The sequence below is a fragment of the Equus przewalskii genome, chromosome 20, assembly GCF_037783145.1.
Source record: "Equus przewalskii isolate Varuska chromosome 20, EquPr2, whole genome shotgun sequence".
Classification (NCBI taxonomy): domain Eukaryota; kingdom Metazoa; phylum Chordata; class Mammalia; order Perissodactyla; family Equidae; genus Equus; species Equus przewalskii.
In genome coordinates this window covers 18,270,117-18,293,176 of record NC_091850.1, presented here as the reverse complement: position 1 = coordinate 18,293,176, position 23,060 = coordinate 18,270,117, and the positions used below count along the sequence as shown (strand labels likewise).

The 23,060-nt window shown below is 36.4% G+C and overlaps 1 protein-coding gene across 2 annotated transcripts in view; it reads left to right on the top strand.

Annotated features, from left to right (window-relative positions):
* NDUFS4 (NADH:ubiquinone oxidoreductase subunit S4) overlaps positions 1-21,973 on the top strand; it is a 99,929-nt gene extending 77,956 nt beyond the window's left edge. The window contains exons 4-6 of one of the 2 annotated variants that reach the window (XR_011530602.1): positions 3,079-3,152; positions 21,401-21,600; positions 21,755-21,973. Coding sequence is in view for 1 of the 2 variants with exons in the window: in XM_008530947.2 (XP_008529169.1) it covers positions 3,079-3,152; positions 21,755-21,858 (178 nt within the window). In the remaining variant the exon portion in view is untranslated. The remainder of the gene's footprint in view (positions 1-3,078; positions 3,153-21,400; positions 21,601-21,754) is intronic. The other variant, XM_008530947.2, reaches the window with a different exon arrangement.
* The last annotated feature ends 1,087 nt before the right edge of the window (positions 21,974-23,060 follow it).

Genomic DNA, 23,060 nt, shown 5'->3' with positions numbered 1-23,060 from the left:
CTGACAAGACTATGGCTTTCTGCTTGAGTTCCTGATGTCCCTAGCTGTCTGGACTAGAGAGTACCTTTAGGGGAACAACTGTAAACTTGGATCTAATCTAGTTTGATTCTCTTCTTTCAAAGGTTGGGGAGGTCCACTTTCTTTCCTGTTTTTGGTCGTTCTCTAGTCCCTTCAAACAGTTTTTTTCCTGTTTTGTCCAGAGTTCATACTTACTATGTAATTGTTTGGCAGGTAAATTGATTTTAAAGGCAGTTATATCCGCCATTACCCAAATTGGAACCTCAGTAATTAGAAATTGAGCTAATAAAATCTAAAAATATAAGCACAAATTATATTTGGTAAAGATTGAAAGGAGAGATTATATACAATTGGAAGAGGGTAGGATATGGAAAAGATTGATATTCAGTGTGAACCATGAGAGATAATTGGGATAGACTTCCATATGCTGAGATAGTGGTCTTCCGCTATACTGCAAGTGGAAGGAACAGATTGAGCTGGTGGGAACATACAGGCTACCTTTAGAGGAACAGTTAGCAATGTGGTTTGACTTGTTTACTTCCATGAGGAGTAATTAAAAAGAAGGCTGGAAAGTGGGTTCTGATCATATTGTAGAAGTGCTTAAATGCCAGAGTGGAAGATTGAAATTAATTTGGTAGACAGTGGAAACTAAAGTTTTTGAATTGGGCAGTGAGTTTGGGAGATGAACTTTAGGAAGATTATTCTGGCAACATGGCAGAGGGTGGATTGGAGTCAAGAAAGATTGGTTAGGAAAGTATTATAGTAGTTTGGTGAAGAGTGAAAAATGGTGTAAGCTGGTGGTGGCAACATACCTAGAAAAAGAACGGCAAAATATAGGAGATGAGGGAAATGAGAAGGGTAGAAACTGAGTGAATGGTGGCTTATTGATGCAAGTGGTTACTATTTAACCTATGTATGTATTTCTTCATAAATAAAGTGTGGATAATACTAAAGGCTGTTCCACATTTGCGGGAAGTAGAACTCCTGGCTCCTAAGTTTTTCCTACAGTTTTTTCTATATTATTTCTTATTCCCAACTAAGCTTATATATATGTCAACACTCATCAAATTATTGGATCATATTTATGTTGACACTTCTGTTCTCATTATAGTTTATATAACTATCAACTGAGAAATCATATGTGCTTTGAAAAGGAGGAACCAATATAAAATTACCATTTGTTATAGTACTAATACAGCCAGCCAATGTGAAGCGCTTTTGCTTACAAGGTGGGGTTTACGGTAAGAATACCATACCATGGTAAGATCATTATAGGGATCTCATAGGAGTCCCAGAATAGTAACCACAGTGTATGACCAGAACTTAAGCAGCAACAACTTGTGGATCTTCAGTGAGAGCTACTTCCCATGTGTTCTCTTCTGTGTATATCTCATATCTTTCCACTATCCAAATTACTTCCTGAACCCTCTTTTCTATATTTTTTACTTCCACTTTCTAAACAGTGTTTCACAGAATGCTGTACGGCTGTCCCTCGGTACCTGCAGGGGATTAGTTCCAGGACTTCCATGGATACCAAAATCTGCAGATGCTCAAGTCCCTTATATAAAATGGCGTAGTATTTGCATATAACCTAGGCACATCCTCCCATATGCTTTAAAGCATCTCTAGATTACTTATAATGCTTAATGCAATTTAAATGCTATGTAAATAGTTGTTATACTGTATTGTTTAGGAAATAATGACAAGAAAAATATGTCTGTACATGTTCAGTATGATGCAGGTATCGTAGGCCTTTCCATGTGTAGTTGGTTGAATCCATGGATGCAGATTCCATGGATTCAGACCCCGGGGATACAGAGGGCTGGCTGTATTTGCTTTTGAGAGATTCATAGTAAACATGTGTAGCAAACAGTGCTCTACCTTTTCATAAACATATTAATAATGATTAATGGCCAAATGATTGAGTTCACACACTGTACTTTGGTGGCCCAGGGTTTTGCCAGTTCAGATCCTGAGTGTGGAGCTAGCACCACTCATCAAGCCATGCTGAGGTGGCATCCCACATAGCAGAACTGGAAGGACCTACAACTAGAATATACAACTATGTACTGGGGAGCTTTGGGGAGGAAAAAAAAAAAAACGAAGATTGGCAACAGATATTAGCTGAGGGCCAGTCTTAAAAAAAAAAAAAAAAAAGCAAAACTGCAAAAAAAATAAAGGTGACATTTCTGAAGTTAAATGGTATTTTGTAAAGAGTCTATATAGATTTGTAAATACTACCATTATGCTAATTGAAGAACTCAATTAGATGTCACATCTTGGAGCTTTATTTTGTTAAATGGCCATATGCTTAGAAGAGTATTGTCCATAATGATTGAAGGTTCATTAAGAAAAGTGGATGTTTTTGCCATCTATTTTGGGGGGTGGGTAATGATAGTACTGACAGTTGCACTCATCAGTAATTTTCTTTATATTGAATGTATAAGGTCAGTTAGAGAATCCCCTTGGATTTTTTTATTCAACTCTATTTTTCTCCCCTTTTTTTTTTCATTTTAAGATTGGCCCTGAGCTAACATCTGTTACCAATCTTTTTTTTCTTCTTCTTCTTCTCCTCCCCAAAGCCCCCCAGTACATAGTTGTATATCCTAGTTGTAGGTCCTTCTAGTTCTGCTGCGTGGGACGCCGCCTCAGCATGGCTTGATGAGCAGTGCTAGGTCTGCGCCCAGGATCTGAACTGGCAAACCCCAAGCTGCTGAAGTGGAGCATGCGAACTTAACCACTCAGCCAAGGGGCTGGCCCCTCTCTCTTTTGTTACGAGTTGAATAAATAATTTTATTAAAGACTAAAAATTACTGAATGTCTTTGCAATTATAAAGTTTTTAATTTGATAACACCTGTTAGAAAATCTCCCAAATTTAACACAGAAAGAGATCTTCAAACAGTTACCAGTTTTAAAGAGATTATTCACAATATTTCATCAGTAGTGTGCTTATTTGATATTATAACAACTGTTTGTTTTCTATACTTTATTTTAAATATTGGGGTTTTTTTTCAGCCAAAGCTTAATGTTAAATCCTGGAAAAAAATTGTTTCTTACAGGGCTGATCCCTTGTCCAACATGGTTTTGACCTTTAGTACTAAAGAAGACGCAGTTGCCTTTGCAGAAAAAAATGGTATGTTTGGTCTGTTTTTGTTTTGCTTTGACAAATAAAATCGAGATATGATTTTAAGTTCTTAATGTTAATTACAACCAGTCAAGGATATAGAATTTGAGTTGAAAGAAATCTTTCAATGTATCTAATCCAGTAGTTCTCAGATTTTTTACAGTATCAGAACTCCCTCTCCAAAAAAAAAAATCTAACGTGGAATGCCCATGTAACATGCAAAAGCTGAACTGCTCTAATTTGAAGTAGAGGCAGGGGATAAAACTACTTGTCTAACTCCTACCTTGTTTGTGAATCCCTCTGCAAAATCCCTAACATTTGTTTTTAAACTCTAATTGAACATCTCATAAGGCAGCCTGCTCCAGTTGTGACACCTCTGTTTTTTTTACTTGAGCCAAAATCTCATGTCTCTTATTCTACCTAATAGCGCTTCAGTTATTTGAAAATAGTTATCATTATCATATTCCCTCTAAAATATCATGTAAGCCTAAATGTCTATATTTGCCACTTATCTAGATATAGTGGGTCTAGTACCAAGCATATTCTCAACTCTACAATTATATTAATGCAGCCTAAGAGCATATTAGCTTTTGAAGTAGCCACCTAACACTATTGGTTTATGTTGATCTTGCTACCAACAGAAATGCAAAATGTCTCTTCTCATTTTTTGCTGTTAAGCCATGGAACACAGTAGTGAAAAGAGACTTTGGAGTCAGACCAGTCTGAATTCTAATCCTTTTTGTGCCACTTTGAAGCTATGTGATTTTGGATTAATTTCATAATGGACTTAATGGTTTTTCATTGTTGAAATAACAGTATTTATCTCATGGTGTACCTAGTCCAGTACCTGGTACATAGTAGACACTTGGTACCTATTGGTTCTGACCCTTGCCTCCCTCCATCTGGTATTTCTGCTGTTTGCCTCTCTTTGGTTTACATGCACTACTATGCATTTTTACCTAATGCATTCTGTTGTTCTAGTTGGTCATATTGAATTTGAATCTAATTTTAGTTATCTATTTGAATGAGATAATGTCTAAGTGTATTGTTACTGAGTCAATATATAAATATAAAAGATTGTGAGTGTTATGTAACATATTTGACATATAAATGTGAAAGCACCATAAAGGTTATTATTATTATCTAGAATATTTGCTTTTCACCCCAAGTTAGTGTTATAAATAGTTTATGATTAAGAGTCTGAAGCCAAAGTGCCTGGGTTTGAATTTATATTGCGTTTCTTACTATTTGTGTGACTTTGTACTTCCATTTTCCCTTATGTACAATGGGAATTGTTGTGAGGATTCAATGGGTTAATAAAAGTAAAGTGCTTGGAACATAGTCAAGTATAAAATAGTATATAAGTTTATCCAATTATTTTATTAGGAATAGACTTTTAAAAACTTAAGATTTTGTAAGTAAAATTCCTTATTAACACTTGCTTGGTAATTTCCAAATTTCTTAGTTACCTAAGTATTCTTAAAGTGGTCCTATTCTTTAAAATATTATTTTGACTTAAAATTAGCATTGCTTTCTTTTTAATTAAACTGTAATATAGCTTATCAAAAACAGTTCTATTAATGTTTTCCATCTTTGCAGCCTACCATATTTCATGTCTGACACCTTGAAAATTATTCATTTGAGGTCTGTAACATGAGTTTAATAACAGGAAATCTAATTAAACTGTTAAATCTCTGGTTAGTGTCTCTCTAAGTGGTCACAAGGACTGCTTGACTACAGTTGCCATGTGAATTACAGGTGTGAACTAGCCACTGCTGCTGTTGAAATCAGGTGCTTTTCCCATCTGATTTCTGCCTCCCCAGGAAAGAAAACTGAGGAATGTTATCAAAGTCAATAGACAGTAAAACTTGAAAAAGCTTAGTGGATAGTACTTATAAAACTCTAGGCTAACAGTGGTAGCAGGAATTATATCTTTCTTAGTCATTGCTTTGTCCCCAGCACAAAACCTACATAATGGACACTCGATATCTGGTGAAATTACTGACTTTGTAAAATGTATTCCTCTACTCAAGAATTTGAAGCCACTGTCATCTCCTGGGAAAGTCCTCAATGATTATTCCACTCTGGGATTCACTGTATTAATTGTGATCTGCCTCATTTATTTAACATTTAGCTTTTTATATCTTAAATAGATAAGTCAAGTCCTGTTTCTCTAGCTGTTGTGGCAGCAAGCCTAAACAAACACTGTTGAAGTGATACAGAATCATGGGGTGGAGAATCTTTCCCAAATTACCCAGCATCCCCTCCATTCTGATTTGCCTCTTAGTAGGTGGATAGTGGTGGGAGACATATAAATGAATCCTCTCTCCCTACCACACCTAACATTCTGTTGTGAGTTAGTGCTATTGAAAGTTGGGTGAAACAATGTTCTGGTAAGTTAAGGCATTAAAAAGAAGTGGTTCAGAAGCACTGATATATAAAGACTTTTGGAGTAAGAGGATAGTAACTAGGATTCTCATTCCATAATTGTCTGCCTCACAGGAGAGCTTGAGCAAGTCATGTTTCACTATACGTAGGCTTTGATAAGCATGTTTCTTCATCTTTGAAATGGAAAGTTGGATTGGGTAATGCTCAAAAACTACAGACTTAAGGATGTTAAGTCCAGGGACTAGCTCACATATATCTTTATGTCTTTACTGTCTAGCCCAGTGCTTATTCATTATATGCTCTAGGGGAAATATGTGTTTTTGTTGATAGAGATGATTCTGTGTTGATAGTGAAATCTGGGAAAGGTTATCCATTTATGAGCAGTAAATGTTTGCCTTTCAGTAGGGTCTAGAAGTAGGAGGTTAGGGTAAAACTGCCACCAAAAAAAGATAATTTGTATACTCAGGCACTATTCTGAAAATGAACAATCTACTTTTCATCCTCTTCTCTGTTTTCTCATTTCCCTTATTTTTAAATGGTTAAAAAACAAAAAAGTTATAAGCATTATTTCCCTTGACATAAAAGACTGTATTGTAGAGTATCAGTATGAAAAACAAGATTTTCAGATTCAGTTGCTTTCTAGAAAACATTTTTAATGCCTTCTGTTTATATTTCAGACTCAAGTAATGAGTATCATCATCACAAAAGCTAACGTTCATAAGCACTAAGTCATGAGCTAGTCACTCTGCTAAGTGCTTTTCGTTCATTCTAATTTAATGCTCACTACAACTCTATGAAGCAGGAACAGTTACCCCTCTTCTAATTCAAGGAGTCTGAGGTTTTAGAGACATTAAGTAACATTAACAAGGTCACATACCTATAAGTGGGTGAGCAAGTTGTATTTAAACAATCATATTCATTCATTTATGTATTGTCTGTGACTGCTTCTCGGCTATAATAGTAGAATTAAATAGTTGTAATGGAGACTGTATGGCCCCCAAAATCTAAAAATATTTTCTGTTTGGCCATTTATAGACAATATTTACTGATCCCCTGGTCTAAACCATTATATATACTGACTCAATACTGAGACCCTTTCTTCTCTGACATTTTTATAAATCCAAACTACTGTTTATTCAAACATCTTGAAGGGCTTATGTTTAATAGATATACTCCTGAACTGGTAATTCAAAGCTCTTCACAATCTAAACACTAATTTAATTAGTAAAGCACTAGCCTATCTTTGTCTTACTATGCCAACCCTCTTTCTGCCCTTGTCCCCAAACCGGCTATATACTTTCCTTCATCCACAACCTTATTCATCCTTTTCCCTTTCTCATTCTTATCCCTGCTTATGAACTCCACCCTAGTCTTCGAAATACATTTTAAATGTTATCTCCTTGCTGATCCCTTTTCCCCTTTCCCACCTGCATCTCCCACCCACAACTGGATGTGCTGTCTCTTCCTTTTCACTTACACAATAATTTGTTCTTTTCTTAACAGCTCTTATAGTGTGGTTTTTGTATTTGACTTTTTTTGTATTGCATTCAATCAGACGTATGTTGAGCACTCTCTCACATGCCAGTGCTGGTGGCTAGGCTCTGGGGATCAGTAGTAAATAAGGCATAGTCCTCCTACTCAAAGTGTAATATTTTATCCTGCCTACTGGATTGTAAGTACGTACCAGGGAAAACACCCAGTCCCACCCATCTTCATCTTTTAATGTGCTCAGTAAAAGTATTGGTGAATTTGAACAGTACACGTAGTGATGTTATAAATTATTCTCCAGATCATGTTTTAAACTTTACTTTAAATCACTTTAAATTAATTTGGCTACTTATTCTGTCTTTTAGAAGAACTGCTAATTCCCTCTAATTAGAAATCTGAAGAAAGAAAATTGTAGTATTTTTAGCAAAATAACCAATAACCATTCTATAGACAAGAGAAATAAGGTGAGTTTTACTTGAGCCAGAGTGAGAATGATAACCGGGAAGGCCTTAGAACGCCTTCCAGAAAAGCATGGTCTTCAGCACAGTGTGTACCTTTATTAAATACACCCAGGGTACATTTTCAAAGTTTCAAAGAGGTATTTAGTTGCAAAATAGTAGGTCAACATGAACCTGATGTCTGGAAATGAACTAATATTTACCAATAGGGCAAAGGAGGGGAAGTATGCATTCTTATCTTGAGAGAGTTCATTCTTTTCTTTAATAGTTAAAGCACATGTACAATGTACATTTGATATGCCTTAAGTCAGGCTTCTTTTGTTCAAGCTGAATCAGTTTTGAACCTGAATAGATAGCCCATATACCTCAATATGTGAAAATCTCTTGTCAAGTAGAATGATGAGCAATTTCTTATATTTTGGTGTCTTTGTAAAATAAAATACAACCAATAAATGTTTTAATGTCAAATTAATTTGGAATTTATCCTGAGTTTATTAAGGGTTAGTACCCTGAAGTATATTGCAGTGTACTCAACATGATCATTTCATAACCTTAGAGTAGTTTCCAAGCTGTATGTTATTCGTTCTAAACTCTTTCTTTTTTAAGGATATTAAGACCTAGAGAAGTTAATAAAACAAGACCAAGATCAATCATGTGTTCCTAACTGATAGGGCGCAAGTTTCTGGATTCCAAGTCTCGTGTTTTTTTCTGTGATACTATGCTGTTGGTAGACCTTAAAAATTAACCATCTAGGGGCCAGCCTGGTGGTGCAGTGGTTAAGCGCACATGTTCCACTTTGGCGGCCCAGGGTTCACTGGTTCGGATCCCGAGTGCGGACATGGCACTGCTTGGCACGCCATGCTGTGTCAGGCATCCCACATATAAAAAAGTAGAGGAAGATGGACATGGATGTTAGCTCAGGGCCAGTCTTCCTCAGCAAAAAGAGGAGGATTGGCAGCAGATGTTAGCTCAGGGCTAATCTTCCTTAGGGGAAAAAAAAATACCATCTAGGATCTGCACTGTCCAATATGGTAACTACACATGACTGTCTAGCACTTGAAATGTTTCTAGTTCGAATTGATATGTGCTGTAAGTGTAAAATATACACTGGATTTCAATGACTTAGTATAAAAAAGCATATAAAATATCTAATAATTTTTATATTGATCACATTGAAATTAGAATATTTTGGATATATATTGCACTAGGAAAACATATGATTAATTTTACCTGTTTTAAAAACTTTTTAGCCATTTTTTAAATGTGGCTACTAGAAAATTTAAAATTATATGTGTGGTTCACATTATGTTTCTATTGGACAGCACCAATCTAGAGTACTTAGCAATATACAGGATATACATTATATACATATTCTAAATATTTCATTTATATATTCTATAGTGGATATAAGTAGGAGAACCTTATCCAACAAAAAGTTCACGTTTTATACTTAAGAAATAGAGTTCTATTCTGCGATGCTCTTACCCAGGATGAATCACAGATAAGTGGAAACTCTTATAGTACATATACTATAATAAAGAAATAAAATAGCTGAAAGAGACCTATATTATATTACAAAAATCACCTGTTAATCACGTTTTCAATTTTTTTTTTTGAGGAAGATTAGCCCAGAGCTAACTGCTACCAGTCCTCCTCTTTTTGCTGAGGAAGACTGGCCCTGAGCTAACATCTGTGCCCATCTTCCTTTACTTTATATGTGGGACGCCTACCATAGCATGGCTTGCCAAGCAGTGTCATGTCCACACCCAGGATCCGAACCGGCAAATCCCAGGCCGCCGAAAAGGAACGTGCTAACTTAACCGCTGCACCACCAGGCCGGCCCCACACGTTTTCAAGTTTTTAAGCAAATAAGTTATTGTGTATGGGGCCAGCCCTGTGGCATAGAGGTTAAGTTCATGCACTTGCTTTGGTGGCCTGGGGTTTGCAGGTTCAGAATCTGGGCCCCCACTGCTCATCAAGCCATGTTGTGGTAGCATCCCACATACAAAGAAGAGGAAGACTAGCACAGATCTTAGCTCAGTGCCAGTCTTCCTCAAGCAAAAAAAGGTTTGGCAACAGATGTTAGTTCAGGGCCAATCTTCCTCACCAAAAAAAAAGTTATTGTGTGAGTCCATCATTTTATATATGAATGTCTTCATCTCTGAGACTAAAAGAAGTTCTCTTCTTCCAGCTAGTAATAATCCCTGCAGCTACTCTCCCCCTGCTTCTGTCTTTTTTCTTAGGTCTCTCTCCCCACCAGACCTCACTCCCTGTGGAAGGCTGGTTCTGTGAAACTGGGGAATGGGAAAGCAGAAAAGACTTGAATGCCCTCCCATGACTTCTTTCTCCCCCTGCTCCCCACCTTCTACTCCCCCACCTCCTCCTTCTCATCCCCCAACCTACACACAAAGTAAAGAAAATATAAATACCCCTGTGTCTTTTGGCTTTAACCTCAGGGCCTCATCCAAAAGCTCTCCTTTTGAGCTCAGCATATATTCCAGAGGAACTCTTTCAAGATACTCTTTCTCTTTTTACAAAGAAAGGTTATCTGGGGTTTCCTCTGAAATGTAGATGAACCTTACTTTAGTTCTTTGTCTCTCACCCATGAGGCTTTTGTCTTTCCTTGTGTTTCATGATAGAGTTGAAGGGTGGGTGGGGAGGAGGAGGAAGCTGCATCAATGATAGAGGAGGTGGAAGATAGCTGTGGAAAATTTCAATGGTAGAAGGCTAGGCTCTGCTACTATTTACATGCTAATGAAAACCAGAAATGGCTTTTTTTTCCGTTTGATCTGATTTGAAACTTTGTGACTTTCCTCTGGTATGCCATTTTACCCCCTGTGTTTTTCTCATTGTTGTTAGTTGTAAACACTCTTTGAAATTCTCAAAATAGAGGAGAGTTTCTTTCACGAATAGGACAGAGGATAAGCTGTGAAACTGCTTTCTGTTCATAGTGGGTCTATTGAGGAAGAAAACCCGCCTCGGAAGTAATAGAAGGTAGAAGCAGGGAAGGAAGCACACAAGTCTATAAAATTAATTCTTGTTTCACTGGATCATAAAGTTATCTGCTTCTCAACTAAAGTTCTGGAAATCCTGACTCCGTCCACTGGTACTGGCTTAGAATTAAGTGATGCCATCAGAAGTCTCTACCCAAAAGTACCTAACATAGTCCTTCTCCACGGGGCTCTGAGACAGTCTTATTTCGTTGATGACAAAGCTCTCTGGCCTGTAGCTGATTACAAGAGCTTTAAGGGAATCATCAGAGTAAAACAAAAAAATCTATCCGTAAATGATAAAAGACTTAAAATGGCTATAGTTAACATTACTGATAAATTTCAAAAGTGAAATATAAGAGTTCATAACAAGATATGCAGCTTAAAGTCATCCCAACAATGTTATAGACAAAATATCTGTAAACAGTCATTAAACTTATTTTCAAAGAAGACAATAAATGTTTATCTGATTTATAAAAATGGATGAACATAATCTTTACAGAGAAAAAATCTTGAGATATGATGTAATAATCCTGAGACATACCATAAATATGCCAAACGTATAGTAAGAATATACCAAAAATATATCAGGAATATCAAGTGAAGAGATTCAGTAAGTCTGGGGTAGGTCCTAACATCTGCGTATTAATAAAATTCCATAAATAAATGATATGGATTTCCAGTTGACATATACTTACCTAGAAGATACAAGATCCAAAGTAAAGAAGGATAGATGCAACCAAGTTAATATTTTTTAAAATAACTCAAATTGTGACTGATAACCTATACTGTTGTCTAATATCAGGTAAAGCAGTACCAGGACTGTGATAAGTAAAACATCATATCTTGGAGGCTGAGGGCATTAACAGATCTCTGTACTTCACATACGGCATATAATTTCTGAAATACTTATTAATAACATTTTACCCATAAAGATAATAACATCAGGATGGTTAAGCATCTGTTCTGAGTTGACTGTTCTTAGTGCACCTCATCAATAGTAATGTGTCAAATAAACTTAATTACTTCTAGCACCTCCCTTTTTTACAAGATTGAAAGAATATATCTTTGTGATCTTCCGGAGGCCCTCTGGGGAATCTCAAAGATAGTTTTAAGGTGCAAAGGTATTCTGAATGTTTTATTTTATTTTACATTTAGGATTTGATTTGGGAGAAGCAAAAATAAAAATTTTTCAGTAGATTTGAACACTATGATAGGAATAGGATCATGGGTGCCCTAGAAACAGTATTTGGCTCATAAATTTGAACACTTGGCATAGGAATAGGATTATGGGTGCCCGGGAAGCACTTTCTGGCTGCTCATTTCAAAGTGACAATGAAACTTATAAACATAGAAGGTAATGTGATTATAAAAAATTTAAGCTCTTACATAAGTCACCAAGGACTTAAAGTCAGCATAAATCATGTACAGTTATTCAGATAAACCACAGACCCATTGTAATCTGGGCAGATTAGACAAAATGAATAACTCTTCATATTGTCAGGGAAGGCAATAAACAGTAAACTATGAAACAAGCCCATCAAAATTGAGTAAACTTTGCTGAGATTTTTATACATTTCATAGCTTTTCAGACTTACTTTTTAGACATACTATAAGGCAAATAAAATGTCCTTTTTGCAAATCTCTTACAACAACTTTCTGTATTCATTCAAGTTTTTTCCTTCACCATTCTCTTTCTCATTGTGGAATAATCAGTCATTTTACTTTAGGACCTAAATATTCTTTCCCTTAGTAAACGAAAACACCTCTTATTACCTTGCATACAAAGTTATATCTCTTTGCCACTATTGCTCCTAGTAGAGTTTCATTCATGTATATTAATTATATCTTTTAACCAAAGTTACTTTGATTTCATAAAGAAAACTGAAAGATCATTGAAAACTATTACATACCAGCATTTTAGTAAACTAGCAAAACTCCTAAGTACACATAACACAACTTTCTACAACTGCGTGTAGAAAGTGTCCAGCTTCTCCAGGTGGCAAAAGTGAAGATGTACATTAACAAACCCAAAGATACAGTCTCTCTGTAGCATATAAAAAATAGGAAGCAAAAAGTATATAAAAAATTTCTGCTTAGTAATCCGTGGTTCAGTATCCTATCTTAGAAGTGATCTGGGTATCTAATAAATATCCGTTGATATCATCTAATGTTTTAATTTACCCAGAGATCTTGGGAATTAATTTTCAAACTGACATATTACAGAACATAATTACTGTTGAAATAAAATTTTCAGAATAATGAATCATTTTGGAAAAACACAAATTTACATTTTTCAGAATTATAAACATTAGAAAGAAGTAATACTAGCTTATTTGACCAGTAAACCTGTATAAGTTTAGAAAGAACATACCCAACTGGAATAAAAAAAAATCTATGTTTGTGTTACATTTAACCCTGATAGACAGCACAGCTGTTTTTATGAAACCAAAATTATTAAATTTGTCTTGTTTGCTAAAAACCTGCGTATACTATCTGAACTTGAATTCTTAAATGTTTCCTAGGTCCTATAAGAGTACTTTTTAAATCTAGCACATTAAAAGTATTCGAAGTTCCATTTCTTTGGTTTCTGGGAATTTTAGGAATACTCCACTTATGCAAGTGCTTATTTTTCTCTGTAAGCCAATCAGAACAGAGCCCAGAGCCCCTTAAAGAGATTTTATAATCTAATTCATTAATATCATCTGGAGGTAGAAAAACATTACCCACCCACATAATGGGAGAGAAAGACCTTTCCGAATTAACAGACATGTAGATAGACATATAGTCATACAGAGAGCTTATAACTTGAATCGTAAAATTTCAGCTATGGGTTAATAGGAAACACAGAATTATGAATTCACTGGTCCATACTAAAGAGCTGTTCTCTTCTCAGTGAATTTAAGTTCTTCATTTATTTGAGTTCAAATAGACAGAAAAGACTAACTAGATTTTCTGTCTTTTCTCACCTAACAGATAATACATCTCTAAAACCGTTAATCCATTTAAAAAGAGTCATCAAATGATCAGACCATAAAACCAATTCCCAAAATTAGTAGACAGCACAATTAAAATGAGAAAACCAGAGAGTCAGCAAAGTTCTCTTGTGTTTACTTCTTGGAGCCAAGAAAAGACTTGCTTGGGCTTAAAATAATGTGTACCTCTTCTGGTGAAGAAGTTTGCCTGGCTTTGGTTGGTGAATCTAATAGGTGTCTCAGTGGGACCTCCAAAATTGGTAAAAGATATTTACCAAAAAAAATAAAACCATGACTCTAATATAGATATAAATAAACATGTGTTGAAGGATTTATTTTACTCGTGAAATAAGGGAGCCAGGGAGATGTTATAAGCAGTTCAAATGAAAAGTCAATACAACACTAATTTCTGTAGAGTAAAAGAATGTTGAGATCATTACAAATAGAGACAACACGGGTTTTGAGGGCTGGGGGAGTCACCAGACAGGACAGAATTTATGTATCTATCAATTACAGTTGATTCTGGCTATTCATAGTAGTTATGTTCTGTAAAGTCACTACAATCACTACATACACTAAATTTGCAAATACTCAAATATTGCTCCTAGGGAAAATATAGGGTTAGATTCCTGTGAGCCTCTGATCACAAAACTTCGTCAACTGATTAATATGTAATCTTGTTTTTATGAATGTTTCTGTTTAAAAACACCTCATTTAGTGTATATTGTTGATTCCTGAACTTGAATTCATGGTCACCAGCACTGTAACTTGTGTCTGAATGAAACTTATCTAACGCACCACACATTGGCATATCACAGCCTCTTGAATTCAGGAACTCTGGAAAGTACTAATTCAGGAACTCTGGAAAGTACTATATTTGGGGGCCATTGTAAACAGCGAAATTACCAACAAGAAGCACAAAAATGAAAAAAAAAGTGGCTGTAAATAAACCACAAAAAGGACACTTGTTTACAATATGAGAGCTGAAACAAGAAGACAGAGCATTACCTTGCTTGACGTCAGCTAGCAATGTGTGTGTTGGTGACAAGTTTTTCACCATTCTATGCATGTCACAATGACCATGGAAGCATTGTGAGTATTGTTTTGGGGTTACAAATAGATTTTAGTGAATACGCAAATTCACAGACAGAATCAGCAAATAGTGAGGATTATTGGTACCTACAGCTTACAGAGTTGCAAAATAACTCAAAGATAGTGAACGTGGCTAACGTCTGGCGTGCTGTGGACACTACATGGTTTTCTATTAAAGCACAAAATTTTTTTTCTACAGAACTCTTTCTTCCTAATCTCCAGTCCCAGGTCCTGGCTGTCTTGGGGCTAGGGAAATGTTCAACTTGACTACTAAGGTTCCTGAGAGAGCGAAAGAGGTGAATTCCTTAGATTCCCAATTGGAAGTCTGAAATAATTTTTCTCTTAGAGATATCGTTATACATGGTAGCTTAGTGAGGTTCCTAGTGTATTATAGGTTAAATAAGATTCTGGAAATCCCCATGCACAGACCACTCCCCAGACCAATTGCATCAAAATCTCTGAGAGTGATTTTTGGACATCCACCATTGGATAGTTTTTTTCTCTAGAAAAATGTGTTCTAACTTTCTAATGACTGATCTTCAAATGTACTTTTGGAACCAGTTTGTTTTGTGGCAAGTTCTGAATAGTATGGTTCTAATTACTGCTTTGGAAATAATAATAATAATATTGTATAGCAATTATATTATTTAAAAAGATAAAATTTAAGGGGGCCATTCACTATCACATCAAAGGTGGTTTTTTTGAGATGTTGCAGCTGTGGCAGGTGTAGGGTGTTACTAATCTAATAAATATTTCAGGTGCTTCACATTTTCACCCTATTTGCTTGCTTAAATCATTTTATCTAAGTTCTTGGAAAGAATTGCTTTGCCATTGTATCCAAAGCCCTGTTATTTCTCCCCCATGTTTTCTAAAAGAAGATCTAAGATACTTTTAAATTGTTCTGAACTTCCTCCTCCTCCCCCCAAAATATTAGAATTATCAAGAATTTCAAAGTAGAGAGACTTTTAAAGTGAAATTCCTGAAAAGCTATTTTTCTTCCTTTTCCCTCCCCTTGAAATTACATTTTAAATGCATGCTTTGCTTTCACTTAGGCATAATGTGAGTGCATAGCCTGAGGAGGAATCTTGAAACCTTCCAAGTACCAACCAACATAGCTTGCGTTGGCCTCCCACAGCCTTTGCTATTCTGATCGCATGCCTCTGGTAGCAGTGACTGCCAGTTATGTCACTTTGTGCCAAATTATGTGGTGGTTCTTGCTTTGTACACAAATGGACAGTAGGAAAAATCATTAAACTGTGCACTTCCGAATGTCAGGGTTTGAGATTAGGTTATTAGAGGCGAAAGACCTTTTACAGGACTTGAACCAAGGTTACTAGAGGTAACATATTTCACAAGCAGTAGAAGCACTGATGAATGTGACTTTGTATTTTTGCATTACTGAAGCATAAATGAAAAGGTTCTATAAATATAAATGAATGGAGTTAATTTTCTTTTTCTGTTTCATGTATGGAATTCATAAGTTAATTGTTGTGGTCTGTTTTTTTTTCCAGAGGCTTTTTTTTTTTGGTGGCATTTGAAAAGATTACATCAAACATTCATATCATATGAAATAGAGTATCCCAACTACAGTCTGGAGATCAACAAAATAAATGGGCTTATTTCTGAAAAAGAAATTGAGCATAGATGTTACAGATCACGTTTTACGTTTACTAGAGCATTTGCCAGAGATACTTCTCTGATACTAGGGCTTAAAGTTCAGAATATCTTCGTGAAAGCATTCCAGTGTGTGAAACAGCAAAGCGAGTCAGCTTCTCATCATTTAGGTGCTGGTGGTTGGATTTGTGGTTAATCCATGCCATATGGCTGCTCTCCTCAGTGGGAAGTGACGGCAGCCCTAGGAGCTTTACCCCATCCCTGGGGCAGCTGCCTTGGACTCAGTTGCTTTGATCTTCTTCTGTTGCACAGCTGGGAAGAGCAAGGGCTGGTTTTCAGCGTCCTAATAGAATAACATATGGGACCTTTGTCGTAGACCACACCTTGATTTTATACAAGCATTCATCAGAAAGTGCAAGTGTTTCCACTTCCGTGATCTCTCTCAGAAACTCGTTTGAGTTTTTTCTTTAAAAAAAACCCTTGTTTTAGGGTTGAAAAATTCTTATAGACATTTAAATATTTCACAAATAAGATTTCATTCTTAAATTTCTACATTTATTTGTTGCAAGTTATATTGCGTTCTTTCTTTTTTAGAACAAGTTTCAAATGGGAAGTAGAAAAGATGAGTACAATTCATGTAACTTACCCATTAAGTATAAATGTTTGGTATCCTTTCAGGTGGTGTTATTCTATAGTTATTTTGTGTTGTTAGCTAAAGCTCACTGCTTGCTCCAGTAGCCTGTATATGGCCGCTGTATTACAAAAAGTAATTTGGAAAAGATTGTGGTATGAAGGATAGTGGGACCAGTAATTTGTTCATCCAGGTACTGGAAGGTAAACACTTCGGAGAGGGATGCTTGGAAATGTGGTCAGATTCTTAACAGAGTTCTCAAAAAAGAGCAAATTTTCATTGTAACATACATAGTAGAAAAGTTTTCTGAATGGTGGACAGAAAATCCAAAGGGAGATTTATGTAGACTGACTTGAGTTTTCAGTCTCTATTGTGAATTGTCACTAGACTTCCTCACACCCTTCTTCACTTTTACTTAATCAGAGAAGCACTGTTGCATGTGCAGCTTTGGGAGCAAAGTTGTTTTCCGTAGAAAAACGTGAGAGGAAGAAACTTTTTCCCCTTTGCATCCTAACAATCATGGGTGGCTGTGGTGGAGTGATAATATGGAGCTGGTACTGTTAGCACGTGGCAGGTTTCTTCCATGTGTGTTTTTGTTTGTTTCACAGGGTGCTTTGCCCATCCGCATTCCAATCCCTATAATGATACTTCTATTTATTGTTGTTAGCACCATCAACAGCAAGTATTATCTGGCTCACAATTCCCAAGAGCCAGCTCACTCCTTAGTTACCAGAAGAAAACCCAAACCAGTTGTTCTTTTATGTGTACAAAAGCCCAGTCTTCTCACATTGCAGTGACCCTGACAGCATTTTGAGACTCCATGAACAGAACAGATAATTGAGCTATGTCTGCTTTCTGATGCAGTAAAAAAAAATTCTTTCTCTCCCTGGTGATTGAAAGACATTAACCATATAAATGAGTGAGTGATTATCAGGTATGTGTTTGTGTATAATACCAGTTCCCAAATATTTCCAAATGCTTTTTCGTTTCTTCTTCAGTTCCTCTTATACTGTCTTTACTGGGCTGGAGAATGTGTGTTGGGAGGCAGAGCAGGGAGGGAACATAGGTTCTGTCACCCATCATTTGGCAAGAAAAGGTCATGGAGTCTTGGGTAACTTACAGACTGACTTTCCAGGGATTCTTTTGTGGGGGTGTGTGTGTGCTTTTTCTCCCAGAATCCTCCCAGTACATAGCTGTATATTTTAGTTGTGGGTCCTTCTAGTTGTGGCATGTGGGATGCTGCCCTCAACATGGCCTGGCGAGTGGTGCCATGTCTGCGCCCAGGATCCAAACTGGTGAAACCCTGGGCCGCCGAAGCGGAGCGTGCAAACTTAACCACTCGGCCACAGGGCCGGCCCTTCCAGGGATTCTTAAAATAGTCTTTTCAACACATTTACCGAAATAAAAGGAAAAAAAGTTACAGAAACACAGAGATTGAAAAGAAATGGATGGAATAGTTACAAATGGCAATTACAGGCTAAAGAAATAGAGTTTTAATTATGAGGTGGTCAGGTGCATAGCTTTAAAGTCAACCTGAGTTAAATCCTGGGTTTGCCACTTACTAGCTGTATGGCTTTAGGCTGCTTGTTTATCTTCTCTATGCTTTATTTTTCCTCATAATTAAATATAAAATTAGGATATATAAAATGTGTACCTCATAAGCCAAGCAACATGTCAACTCAATTTTAAAACTTAATAAAAATACATTTAAGCACTTAGCACAGGGCCTAGAACATAGAACATAGAATACCAGGCACACTCCTGCCCCAAAGTGTTTGTACTTGCTGTTCGCTGCCCGCAGGCTATTTTCGGTGACGTCCACGATAGCCACAGGGCGCACTCTCTGACCTCCTTCACGTCTTCACTCAGATGTGACCTTCTCAGGGCGGGAAAGCTTGCCTATCTATCCTCTCTAAAATGTTCTCTTCTTTGTACTTGTTAGCATGTTTTTTTAATCTTAGGTATTGGTGTATTAGCACCTAATATACTATACATTTACTTATTAATTTCTCTTCCCCTACTAACTTGAGGAAGTTTGGGAATTTATTCACTGCTTTGCCTCTGGTGTCCAAACAGTTTCTGACACAGAGTAGGCAATCAGTAATATTTATTAAATGAATAGCAAATGCTCAGTAAATAGTAATTATTATTGTTATACCTGCTGCATTGAATTCAGTATTTTTATAATTATCAGCATCATTTGCTGATTAATGTAGGAAATGCTTGAGAAGTTTATATTAAAGTTGTCATGCTCAGTTCACAGTATTAATTTGCTTACCAAAACCCTATTCTATAGTTAATAACTAGGCCAAATTATCCCTAACTAGACCCAAAGCATCATAGATTCAAAATTCATGAATTCCAGTGTGATGGAAATTTTATTTACACTAATACTTCACTTCATATAGAAGATGTGTTTCTTGGAAGTTGCACATTAAACTTCAGGGAGAAATAATCGCTTAGCATTTATCAAGTACTTACTGTAAACCACAAGAGACAGTATAGTTGAAGCACAGGCTCTAGAATCAGGCTGTGTTCAAATCCTGATTCTGCCCCTTCCTAGCTGAGTGACTTTGTGCTAGTTACCTAATCACCCTGTGCCTCAGTTTCTTCAGTTATATAAAGGAAATAATAGTAATTCATATAAAGGTCTTACAAAAGGACCTTTCGCATAGAACTCAAATAACTGTTAAGTGCCAGGTGCTTTCGCAGCACTTTACATGAATTAGCTTATTTCATCCTCATGACAACCAAGGAAGTAGGTACTATTTTATGCCCTGTAGTAAATTTTTTGAAATGCAAATAACCACTTGTTAATGTACTTATTTTTTACTTTATGTCCTCTTAAAGTAAGATATTTGTGATTTTTTTTGTTTTAATGGGTAGGAAAGTTCTCAAAACATTTTCTCTGCTCTGTGAAAGTAAGGTTATGTTAAGCAAGTGAATTGAATCAGCATTTTCTCTCCTGGCTTCTGATGTTTCATTTGAATTTTAAACCATTTATTTCCTTTGCTTTTCTGCTTCTCCGTTTCCTCTTTTTTTTGAGGAAGATTAGCCCTCAGCTAACTACTGCCAGTCCTCCTCTTTTTGCTGAGAAGACCTGGCTCTGAGCTAACATCCATGCCCATCTTCCTCTAGTTTATACGTGGGACGCCTACCACAGCATGGCTTTTGCCAAGCGGTGCCATGTGCGCACCCGGGATCTGAACCAGCAAACCCCGGGCCACAGAGAAGCGGAACGTGTGCACTTAACTGCCGCTGCCGCTGGGCGGGCCCTCCATTTCCTTTTATGGCAAATGGACTTTCTTTAAAGGTGGAGTTCTAGCAGTGGAATTGCTAATTCCCCCTTTTGGACACTGAAATAGGCAATAGTAGCAGTATACTTTGATGACTTGAGTTTCTTAGGGTTCACTTTTGTGGCAAAATTGAATTCTAAGTAAGGGGCTGTTGAAATGTAAAGCAGCCTTGGTGGTCCACGTTCATTTCCAGTTCAGGGAACCACATCACCCATCATACTGTGTGTGGCTGCTGTGTGTTGCTGTGATGCTGAAAGCTATGACACTGGTATTTCAAATAACAGCGGGGTCACCCATGGTGAACAGGTTTCAGCGGAGCTTCTGGAGTCCACCCACTTCTGAAAAAATTGGCCACACAAACCCTATGAGTAGCAGTGGAACATTGTCTGATGTAGTGCTGGAAGGTGAGAGGATGGCGCAGAAAGACCAGGCGGGGTTCCGCTCTGCTGTGCACAGGGTAACTAGGAGTTGAAATTGCCTCGAGGGCACTGGCAAAAACAAATTCAAATGTAAGCTTTGTGACAACAAATACTGTACTCACCAAGAGGTAGTAGAATTCGTGCTAACTCACAGGATCAAGAAGCTCACTTAGACAACTATATAATATTCAGTTTGGACATTTTACACATGACTGCATGATCAGCTATGAATCAGATGTTTCAAGATGAGTTATTTGAAGAATGTTCTGAGAGAGAAGAATGATCAATTACAGGAATGGAAAAAGGATCGTATGAAGAAAAGTGAAAATTATAGAGGTTGCTTGGTCTAGGGAATACAAAGGTGACAATTATATTTTTAAGGATGTTGATTTGGTTCTTCTCCATATTTTAGAACTAAAGAGCTGGACTTAAATTAAAGCAGAAGAAATAGACATAAATAAATCCAGTGTTCAAAATTATAAAACATGAAAAGGGCTTTTGAGAAAAGAGAAACTCTTAGAAGAGAATAGATATTTTAGACCAGTGGTTCTCAAACCTCTGCATAAAAATCTCCTGGGATCAATAGTTAAAGTGCAGATTCCCAGGCCCCACCAGAGATTCTCATGTGGCCTTTGGGCAGGCATAAGAATTTTCATTATTATCAGTACTTCCATGGGATTCTAATGTAGATAGCCCTTGAAGCAAATGTAGGAAAACTTTCTGAGTTAATCAGTAGCCCAACAAAATCCAGGGAATTTAACCAAGTAATCTCAACTTTGTGTTTTCTATAGATAAGTATGTACTTGTTTTTCTGTATTGCTTCGAGTGAGCTCCAAACTGCTGTAAATGGACCAGCTTTTAGAATACAGTGAGACAGGTTATATTATTCAATGCTCCTCATTGCAGTTATTCAAGAAGTCACATATTAAACAACACGGAATGGAGAATTTTACATTATACATAACCACTGGTAATTGAACAAAGAATACTGAGCAAGAAGAAATTGAATCATGGGTCACACCCTTAATTTGAGATAAAGTAAATCATCTTCAGGCAATGTTTTGGACCCTCTTGTCACACAGGATTATAAGGGAACAAATTACTAAGTAAGTATTTATATTTCAGATGTGTTGACATGTACTCCTGATGATAAATGAATATTAAATTTATGAAAGTTAGCCTCTGCTTGCTGTATTCTTCAGGTATTCTCTTTAATTCTGTTCCTGTAGGCTTGTTTTTGTTTTTGTTTTTGTTTTCTAGGATGGAGCTATGACGTTGAAGAGAGGAAGGTTCCGAAACCCAAGTCCAAGTCTTATGGCGCAAACTTTTCTTGGAACAAAAGAACAAGAGTATCCACAAAATAGGTTGGCACTGACTATATCTCTGTGCTTGACTGGGAATAAAGTCAGCTGTGCAGTATTTATAGTCCATGTATAATACATCTCTTAATCTCCTAATAAATTTGACCTTTAAACTGCAGATACATTTTGTGGTGTCTATTTTAAATGTTTTTTGATGTCTCAAATTGAATATGTTACAATTCCCTATATATAGAGGAGATCTCAGGTGATCATACCTTTAAGCAGTTTCAGTACGTAGAATCCATTAAAAGGAATGCTTGAAATCAGCTGCAACATTAAAGTTTACACTTGCTTTTTATAGCCATTCTCAATAGTGTTTATAAACTACCAGCCATCATTATTAAAATGCTGTCTTAGAAGTTCTTCTGTTTTATCATAGGGAGAGGAATTCGTGATTACGTTGCAATCTGATAAACCTAAACCCAAATCTCCTTATTATTGAAGTTCTCTTCTTTAATTAGAACTTTATATTCTCTAAGCTTCTTTGAGCCTGAATGAATTATGTTCCATACTAAACTCTGCCCACAAATCAGTGCTTCATGATTGTGAGAGGTTCAGATGGAGATTTTATATTCTTATGAATTGAGAGACTCAGAGAAAATAAAAATCAGTTCATTGTTGGAGATTTTTAGTGTTCACTGTTTTTAGAAAATATAAGTAGATACGGCTTTTGTTATATGTTAATCATTTAAGTCATACAGTATGTTATCATGCAACCATACTTTGTCAGGCTCTTCAATAAACACTTTGTATACTATGCTTCATAGTAATTCTATTAGGTAGGCACTATTATGTTCCTCATTTTGCAAAGACATAAATCAAGGCTTAAAAGGACTAAATAACCTGCTCGAAATCACATAGGTCCTAAGTGCCAAAGGTGGGACTTGAACCCACGTTTGTCTGTCTTCAAAGCCCCATACTCTTAATTGCTTTAGTTATAAAGAAATAGGAGTGATTAATGGCAGATGATCTCTTTGGATTGCTAATACATTGTTTGATGTTTCAAAAGTTATATACTAAATACATTCTTTCATAATTATATTTCATAAAAACACTAATAGCACATTGACCTAGCCCAGTAAAGAAAACATCTGAGTATAAATTTGTACAATCTTATTTTGGAGAGCATGTTGGCAGTCTCTTTTCAAAATGTTAACTGCATATTCCATTTAATTCTAAAAATCTACTTCTAGGCAAGCAGCCTA